Source organism: Erigeron canadensis, chromosome 3 (assembly GCF_010389155.1).
Source record: "Erigeron canadensis isolate Cc75 chromosome 3, C_canadensis_v1, whole genome shotgun sequence".
NCBI lineage: Eukaryota > Viridiplantae > Streptophyta > Magnoliopsida > Asterales > Asteraceae > Erigeron > Erigeron canadensis.
The window spans coordinates 251,296-261,855 of record NC_057763.1 but is presented as its reverse complement, the minus strand read 5'-3'; the positions used below and the strand labels follow the sequence as shown (position 1 = coordinate 261,855).

Sequence of the window (10,560 nt, the reverse complement as noted above, 5' to 3'; positions counted from 1 at the left end):
TGGGTTCAAACATTTACAAAAGACTAGGGTTTTTTAAACTTTAAGAATTGCTAATACTAGCCGTCATCATTCTAAATTGTCCCTACTTTTAAGAATATGATAATCGATACTCGTATCATTATTTTTGATTAACCTACCACATTGTGAAAATGATACAACACAGTATACAAATAAATGATGGATAAATGTGATAACTCCATTAAGAAAATATGATACTATTTTTATATACTAAAATTACATTGCATGGTTAAATCTGGATAATGATAAATCATTTAATTCATGTGTTTAAAAAATCAAAGTAACTATATGATAATGACATTTGAAAAAATTAAATGATAAGATTAAAAAAATTCAATGAAATCTACGTGTAAGATTTTTAATTAGAGGAGGTTGATTTATCTAGTTTTTAGTTTAGATTTACGCAACTCTTAAGGCTGTGCATTAATTATTTATAAAAACATGGAAATCCATTCGTTCTCGTAATTAAGGAAACGTTTGGACTATTGGACGATTATGGTGCGTGTAACTTTGACTTGGACCTAATTTCTGTCTCTGTGAGTGTGCTGGCTGTGTCTATTATTTTTATGTTATCTGTGTCCGTGTTTCATCAGGAACTAAAACAGTATCAAGTGACAACACACTACTACTTTCTCACTTCTTTCAGATCCGACCGGCCATCCATCCTCCAAACCCTAATTTTGCTCCTCCTCCTCTTCCTATCCTAAGCAGCAACAGCAAACATTCACTCTGTAAGTAAGCTAATAATCTTGTTCTAATATTCTCACAAATTAATTACTTAAAATGTACTTTTTTTTTTGATGATGATGATGAATGTTAATCACTTGCATTGTAATATTGTATTAAATCTTGTAGGTTTCTAAAATCTATGTATCAATCTATATCTCATCCCAACTCAATGCATCAATTAACAGCATTTTCAATCTTTACCACTACTTTATTATTATTATTATCATTATTAGTATGCCTATATCTATGTATTACTATGTTACTTAGCGTTTTATTGTTTTACATTATTTCAATGTGCGTCTGTGTGTCTTTTCTAGATTTGAGATCTTGATTATTTATTTATTTATATTAACTTTTGGAGGACTTTTAATGAAAATAGCTCGGTAAGTTTTGGTTAAATGGATTTGCTCAAATTTTATATAATATATATATATATATATATATATATTTATTTATGTATTTTGTGTTCCATCAGTCATTATAAGTACTACTAAAAGACTTCCTTCTAATAATTTGCTCTTTTATACTTTTTGTGCTATGTATATGAACATAAGTGTAATTAACTATGACTTCTTTTAGATCTGATTTCTGATTGTTGGGACTAGCATCTATTTTTAATTTGAACAACGATTAGTGTGACTAATTTGGTAAGACTACAAACATGCCTAGAAATTTGGTGCTGAGATTAATATATTTAGCAGAGTATGAGTGGAATCCATGTATTAGCATTCTATTGTTTTTAGGCCTGCCATTTAGGTACATATTAGTTTTGGTATCCACATTTGGTGGTGGTGGTTGTTGGGAATATGCACTTATGTGGTAATCGTATGCTACTTACTGTTTTTAGGGGATTAGTATATCTTAAAAGGCATACGCTTATTTGCAAAAAAGCCCTAACTGGCTCGCTTGGTAAAGCACCACATAAACCTTTTTTTTATGTGATTAAACTTGATAAGCCTAGTAATGATTTTTTGAAATTGAAATAGAAGTGATTGAAAAATATATATATACACACACACACACAGGGTCACAATCAAATGTGAACAGCCTTAAGATGGCAACATGTAACAATTTTTGGACCATAGCATTTATTTTTTTGGTTCGGGAGAAAGGGATTTACCCCTATTAGAATATATAAAAAGCATGAAAATCAAGCGAGTTAGCTGAAGTGCTAAATCGACTATTACAAAAAGATGCCCCTTTGGGTTCCCAACGTTACTAAGAGAGCCCAAAATCCAAGAAATGAGCCAACTGGGTGACTGGACAGACCCAGACTCCCCAGCTAAAACCAATACTAAATGTAGTCCGGTAATTCAAATGATATAGCAACACTTGAACATAACTAGACTAATGCATGTCTATCTATACGTCCTTAGATCTTCCATGTGGATCATTAAAAAAGTTCATCACTGGATCGGCTACACTAGACTTGTATAACTCCTCAATCTGGTTACTAAGCTACATAGTAGGCGTAAGGATGAGTTATGATCGGTGGAGGCAGAGAAACCAGTTTGTGTCTTTGAGGATATAGGATACGAAGATTGAGCCTTAAGCTGAAGGCGCTGACGCAGCTCTTTTAGGGAGCCTGACTGAAGAAGATGAATCAGTAAAGTGTGATGTACCCGAGGGTTCTGCTTTAGCTTTCTTTTTTTCATTTTGAGCCCCCTGGGGTACATATTGGACCTTAAGCTTAGGAATAACAATGCTAGTTGATTGGGTCTTTTTGGGCATCCTCTTTCTTCTCTTTAATATCTCAAACCCATTCTGTCTTGAGCCCGGACCATAGGATATAGTGATAATCGGCTATGAGAATTTGATACTTTCTTAATTAAAGGATTAAGAAAGAGGGCATAACTAATTGGAAGAACAAAACGACTATATGTTCCCTATCTAACATGTTTTTTCTAATAGTGGAGTTACTAGTAAGTCTCTCTCTCTCTCTATATATATATATATATATATATTTTTTTTTTTTCTATCTCCAATATGTCCTCCAAAACTCACTTCTACTCCAAATTTGGAATTTTGGTGATGAAAATTTGCTCTAACCATATTTTCAAATATGAAGTTTTGCCTCCAAAACCCACTTTTACACCAAATTTGGAGTTTTGGATACAATAATTTGCTTTAACCATATCTCTAAATATGGAGAAATATTTGGAGGAAGTTGAATGTCCTCCATATTTTTGGACTATCACTAATTCACTATTGACTTCTCGAAAACCACTTTATCAATTTTATTCAATTTTACATTCATTATTAGCTCTTTTTATTGTGTCATTAGTTTATTAAATTATATAGATAACTAATAGTATAAAATTATAAAATATACATAATGTACAAAATTAGATATACCTGGAAGATTAGTTGAAGTACAATTCATTACACTATTAAAATAATTATTGCAAGTAAACTAAAATGCGATCACAACCTATTATACAAAGTTACAACATAACATATAACAAAGCTTTTGAAGTTGATATATTAACTTAACAATGATAGTTAATAGCCCTTGACATAATCGTCATGTTCTTCTATATCGAAACAAGGGTTTGAATCGAAGACAATGGCGACACGAATTAATAGCTATAGTGCATATATATAGATATTAATTGCCTTAATGAAAATAAGTCTATTTTAATATCATAAAAAGTTATATACTAATAGTTGTCTTATATAACAATATAGGTATAGCTTAGTTAATATGTTGTTATACAAGTATCTTAATATATACTATAAGACAGTTGAACTAATGACTTATTAACCAATCAAATCGCTCAATTTCATCAAATTGACTTTCGCTTAGTTCATCATTTAGATTAACTATAAATTAAAAGTTCTAATAATCATTATCCAAATATATTATTATATTAGTATTTATATTAATTTGTAGAAAAAGTCTCATTAATTTACGCTTTTTTGTTTTCCATCAAAAAATTACAATTTTTAACCATGATTATTCATTATTTAATTTATTTTTTTTTTAGCCATCCAATTGAAAGGATTTTTTTATTTCTTTTTAAAAAGAAGTTACAAAAAGTATTTATATTTAATTTTTTAAAGTTACAATTATCACTCAAATCAAGAGTCCTAATTGTTATCAGAGATAATAAAAACAATCCTAATTGTTATCTAGTTATCATAAGACATGTGATTGAAAATAAATTTATTCGTGTTATGGGTCTGTATCATGATCAAATACATATACTTGAATGTCAAGTACATGATCATAAGTATGTTTATATTTTAATTCTCAATTATCTTTCATAATAATATTACATTATGAGTACATCTGGTTTCAAAAATCTCTATAATGGAGATATTATTGTAGCATGTGCCTTGTGGAATGACTACGACAAACAATTCCATCAATATGTCTCGGCTAATAATGAAAATGACGAACCTGTGATTATTAAACTACAACTTGCAAAGTATAACACCTAAAACTGTATATCTTCAAAGTTATAAGCTTTTATGAATTTAATGTTTGAAGATCTAATATTGATAATATCGTAAACTAAAATCTAGTTAATTAGTATAATAAAGCTGTTGGAGTATTGTTTTAGGAGTATATGGTTGGGAATTAAAAATTTTTGGAAGATGAATATTGCATAAAGATGTTCTTTCTGTCTTTTTGAAGCTGGAGAAATGGTGATGGTTCAAGATAGCGTTATTATGTTTTGATTACGCAATAAGTTAATTAGCTCCTCAAATAAGCTTAGCCAAACATCACCCCTGTAGTCATTGTTATGAAAACCAGACCGGCCGGTTGAACCGGGAAGTGTACATGTAGCCGGTTTTTAAAACCGGCCGCGTTTGAATATTTATATATATTATATATATATATATATAATTGAAAATATAATGAAGGAACAAGGCTTGGAACCTGTGACGTTGAGCTTTAATATAACACCCCCAACCATTTGATCCAACACATGTTAGGTGATTTATACTTAATTGAAAAAACATAGATATAATGAACAAGTCATATTAAAAAGCATGTATTTATTATTTAAAAATCGAACCAGTTGCCACTTGAGCTGAGATTTGTTCAAATTTCACGACTATTTAACTTATATATTCACATACAATTTCATATTTAAAAAAAAATAAAAGATGAAGGCCGGTTTTTCGGGTCCGATCCGGCTCTGAAGTATTGCCTGTTAGTTTCTAAGGTCAACAATTTACGTATTGGGCACATTCATATTTGATTTCTCATAATGAATCTTTCTTTAAACAAATTATGCAGGTTAGGATTCAGTGATACCAGATGGCAGAGGTAGATATTCAAAATCCACCGCTTGGAGAAACAACTTGCGGATCTTTACTTCATCAGTTGCAAGTGATATGCATTTCCTTCAAATACTATTTATCAGCTATATTGTTTTATGTTATCGCACTCTTCCCTTTTACTTTATAACTATCATAGTTCTAATGAAGTGATCGATAGCTTCACATCAGAGTTATCTTTTTGCGGGTTTTGGAACTAATATGCAGGTGGTATTGTGTGTATTGTTTCAGAAAATTTGGGATGAAGTTGGTGAAAGCGATGAGGAAAGGGATAAGATGCTTCTTCAGATAGATCAAGAATGTTTAGATGTGTACAAGAGGAAAGTTGACCAGGCTGCAAAGTCACGATCACATCTTCTTCAGGCATTGGCAGATGCTAAACATGAACTCTCTACTCTTCTTGCATCACTGGGGGAGAAAACGTTTGATGGAATTGTGAGTAGTGTGCCACCTTTCCGTTTCATATGAAACTTTCAATACGTATTTAAGTGTTTAGAAAGTCGGAAACTTTTTATTGTTTCTTATGGTTTGGTATGCTCACATGCAGCCTGAGAAGACTTCGGGCACTATCAAGGAGCAACTTGCTGCTATTGCACCAACACTTGAACTGTTGTGGAAGCAGAAAGATGAAAGGATAAAGGAGTTCTCAGATGTGCAGACACAGATACAAAAAATATGTGGAGAAATTGCAGGAAACAATGACTGCACAACAAAGCAAGTTGTTGATGTGTCTGATTTATCCTTAAAAAAGTTGGATGAATTCCATGATCAGCTGCAAGAACTTCAAAAAGAAAAAGTAAAGTTTACCTCGTTCTCTAAACTATTGAATGATTACAAAGATTAATCAAACTTTTGTTTGGTCTGGCAGAGTGATCGACTGCACAAGGTTCTTGAGTTAGTGAGCACCGTGCATGATCTTTGTGCTGTCCTCGGGATTGACTTTTATAGTACGGTTACAGAGGTTCATCCGAGTCTGAACGATGCAACTGGTGTACAGTCAAAAAGCATTAGCAACGACACACTAGCTAGGCTGGCAAAGACTGTTGTAGCTTTAAAAGAAGATAAGAAGCAAAGATTGCAGAAGGTAGACAATTTTACAGCTGTTTATAGCTTTTAACTTTCAAGAGTTCTTGATATCTAACATGTTAGTTTCCCTCTCTTTTACAGCTTCAAGAATTAGCAACCCAGTTAACTGATCTTTGGAATTTAATGGATACATCTGAGGAAGAACAGGGTTTTTTTGATCACGTTACTTGTAACATATCGGCGTCAGTGGATGAAGTGAATGTCCCAGGGGCACTTGCTCTGGATTTGATTGAACAGGTGCCTGAATATTGATTAACTGAAGCTACAACTTATTGTAAACTCTGTTTAGTTATTCATATGCTTTTTGTTTGCTTGAAAGGCCGAGATGGAAGTGGAAAGGCTTGATCGGCTTAAGTCTAGCCGAATGAAAGAGATTGCATTTAAGAGGCAAGGCGAGCTTGAAGAAATTTTTGCACGCGCACACGTAGAGATTGACACACAGGCTGCTAGGGAGAAAATTTTGGCTCTGATTGATTCTGGAAATGTGGAACCTTCTGAGTTGCTTGCTGACATGGATAATCAAATTGTAAAAGCCAAAGAAGAGGCTCTCAGTAGAAAAGATATCTTGGATAAGGTTGAGAAGTGGATGTCAGCTTGTGAAGAAGAGAGTTGGCTTGAGGATTACAATCGGGTATGTTTCTTCTTTCATCCTTCCTTTTGGTTCTATCAATCAGCAGGTTGTGTAGCAGGTCATTTTGGATCTGGGTAACATGTAACTTTTAAGAGTCAAACATTCTGGGTTGGGTTAGACTGCCAACATTTATACATTATTCGTTTATTATAACTAGTTATTATGTTAGATAGCAATTACAACATTATCATAACAATAATCTGTCTTTAGGTGCCTTTGAGCTTTAGGTCATGTTGATATCTGATGACCCATCAACCTATAGGTTGTAGGTTTATGTCCCTTGGTGGACGCTTTGTAAATATGTGTAGTATTTGGATGGATATAGCTGACATTCTAAATTAATAACCTGTCTTTATTTGATTCAAGTGATTAGAAGGTTGCAAGTATATGAATGCATTGCAGGTGTTTTTTGACCCTTTAAACCTTTTTCCTCTAAACTTTGTTATAATTTACTTGTTCGACTCTTTTTAACTAAAAACTATCTGAAGTGACTCATTTCCATATGGATGGATTGAAATTGTCATCTGCGCTTCTTATAGAACTACTTATAATGCATTTTGCCCCTCTCATTTTAAGATTAAGAACTTGATAATCTGATATACCAAAAATACCCTTTTAACCTCTCTAAAATACATCAATTGTAAACAAAACAAGAATGCTTGAACAAAGATTTGAACTTTGTTTCTTCCATGACGTATTCGCGGCTGTCGCATTGCGTGGGTACCCGTCTAGTTATTGATAAAGTCATGTTGCTGGTGTACTAGCAATATGGAATTGCTAATAATTTGCATTCTGCTATTGATAGAACTACGTATAATGCATTTTGCCCCTCTCTCATTTTAAGATTAAGAACTTGATAATCTGATATATCAAAAATACCCTTTTAACCTCTCTAAAATACATCATTTGTAAACAAAACAAGAATGCTTGAACAAAGATTTGAACTTTGTTTCTTCCATGATGTATTCGCGGCTGTCGCATTGCGTGGGCGCCCGTCTAGTTACTGATAAAGTCATGTTGCTGGTGTACTAGCAATATGGAATTGCTAATAATTTGCATTCTGCTATTGATTTCTGCAAATACCAATGAAGTCATTATCTTTATAAACTAAATGCATAGTGTGTTTATGGTTGGTTATCTTTGTTTAAAAATAGTAATTTTTCTAAAGTTACCAATGTTAAGTTTCCTGTTGAATTAATTAAATTATTTTATTCTCTTATTGGTTATATTATCTCTTTGACAGGATGACAACAGGTACAATGCAAGCAGAGGTGCACACCTGAATTTGAAACGAGCTGAAAAGGCCAGAATATTGGTAAACAAAATTCCAGGTATCCATGATGGCATGATCCTATTCTTAAATGTAGACAGAAATGTTGGCAGCTGATATTTATGAAGGTATACAATTTTATGTATGTTGGTTGTGTGTGTATGATGCAGCTCTTGTTGACACCTTGGTTGCCAAGACCCGGGCATGGGAAGAGGACCATGAATTGACTTTCGTGTATGACGGGGTTCCATTACTTGCCATGCTAGATGAATATGCAATGCTCAGGCAAGAAAGGGAAGAAGAGAAACGAAGGTTAAAGGTTAGTTGGTGAAATTACTATTCACTCCTTGTGTTTTCACCATCTAAAAGATGGAACAGGTTCTGATATTTAGAGTATGATAGGATCAGAAGAAAATAATTGAGCAGCCAAGTACAGAGCATGAAACCGCATTTGGTTCAAGATCAAGCCCTGCTCGACCCCTTAGTAATACAAAGAAAGTGGTGGGCCCACGTGCGAATGGAACTCCAAACAGGCGGTTATCTCTGAATCAAAATGGAAGTAGGTCAGGGAAGAGGGACAGCATGAAGTCTGTTTCTCCGTCAAACTTTGCAAAAGAGGATGCTGCGTCACGTGTATCTGGCACAGAGCCTGCTCCCAGTACTCCTTAGGCTGTGAGTAGTTGAATAAAAGTGAAATATTTGAGGCTTCCTGTTATTATATAACCGGTTGATAGAGAGATGTGTTATCTTTGAACAATTAGTGAACTCGGTTTAGCTTGTTCCTTCTTAGTTTGTACCAGTATCCATTAGCTACACTTATCTAACCACTTATTTTTAATCAAACAGTTCTAGTTTATCTTAACGGCCACGTGCCAAAACTAATCATATGTTCAACATTGGTTAGTATGTCTCACACAATTGCTTGTCTATCATCATTACTAGAATTATATCACTAATGTTTTATCTTTGTTTACGAGTATTTTTCATACTTAGCTAGTGGTTTAACACTTTTATAGAATCATGTCCTATCATTTATATTTGAGTTTTGTCGCCAATCATAACTGCATTAGCTAATTTCCTTGTATAATACTAGTATATGTATATGGAGAGTGATATTCTCAAAATACTTTAGATCCATACATGACATGTATATATTCTAGTCTATAATACATAATTGTTTGGCATTTGGTATAGTCACACAAATAAGGGAGTGTTTGATTTATTGGAATCCTTTGGAATTTATAGGAATTGGAATTTAGATTTCATTCCTTCACTTATTTGGTTGAGAAAAAAATGAAATTGGAATCTAAAAAATTCCATCAAATTCTTTAAAATGTGGAATTTACAATTCCTTCAAAAAGTTGATGGAATGCTCATAGATTCAAAGGAATTCATTCATCTTTACTAAAATACCTTCTAACAACTAATCACAAAAATAAAAAACCTACCATGATTTTAGTAACCGCTAGATGTTAACCACCATCACCATCCACCACCACCACCACCACCACCACCACAGCTACCATCTCAGTGTCGCCGCTTATATTTCCGGTCGTCGTAGTTACTCATATTTCCGGCTGACACCCATTTCAAACTCAATCCTTTTTCTTTGGTTAAACAATAGTTTGTTTGTTGTTTATGGTTGTTTGATTTGGGATAGATAAGATATTGTTTGATTTAATAAAAGAATTATCGCTTGAGCAAAAAAAAAAAGGGAACGAGAGTTGCAGGTATGGTGGTGACTTTTTAGGAAGATGAAAAGAAAGTAATATTATTGATGTGGGGTTGTGACATCTATTATTACTATTATTTTATTTTATATAAAAGTTTTATTGTATAAAAGATGTGTGATATTAATAAAATTGTTATTAAAATGAAAAATAAAATTTTTAAAAAAGGGTAATATGGTCATTGAATTTAAACTCTATCAACTGAATTCCATTGAAGTCTGTCAACCAAACACATAACATACTTTAAAACTTTCAGATTCCAATTATCTTAAATTCCAATTCCTTTGTCAGATTCCAATTCCATTAAAAACATTCTGCGAACCAAACGGTCCCTAAGTATTCATTAAAACCAAGTGGGTTGAATCAGATGGTTGGAGTCATTGTCTTTGAAGACAGAGGTTAAAGGTTCGATCCTCATGCTGGAAATCTTTATTTACATTTAGTCGAACCCGGAAACAGTATATCTCGTTTACATCTCAAGCTCTTTCATACACCGACTTCAGTCGGTTTTTCGACCAAAACCCGTAAAAGACGAAATTGGGATTACTTATACAAATATGTATTCATTGAATCCATATTTATTGTTAAAAAAAAAAGGGATGGTGTTTTATGTGTTCTATTATATATACGAGTACGACATGTTACATATAGCTAAAATTTCATTGTAATATGTAATTTGCGTTACAGAATTATACTTTGGACCAAATACAAGCTTTTCGTAAATTGAAACACATTCGACTCTGTTAATGGATTACAAAGCATAAAGATAAGTTTATTAATTTGGTGACACATACAGTTGGGGATCT

General features: G+C 32.9%; 1 protein-coding gene across 1 annotated transcript; it reads left to right on the top strand.

Annotated features, from left to right (window-relative positions):
- Positions 1–606: 606 nt before the first annotated feature.
- LOC122593682 (65-kDa microtubule-associated protein 1-like) lies at positions 607–8,886 on the top strand. The gene is made up of 10 exons (XM_043766123.1): positions 607–749; positions 4,997–5,089; positions 5,269–5,472; positions 5,585–5,833; positions 5,906–6,121; positions 6,205–6,360; positions 6,443–6,754; positions 7,998–8,085; positions 8,195–8,343; positions 8,427–8,886. Exons 2-10 carry the CDS (start codon positions 5,018–5,020, stop codon positions 8,691–8,693), a joined length of 1,713 nt encoding a protein of 570 aa, XP_043622058.1. The 5' UTR covers positions 607–749; positions 4,997–5,017; the 3' UTR covers positions 8,694–8,886.
- The last annotated feature ends 1,674 nt before the right edge of the window (positions 8,887–10,560 follow it).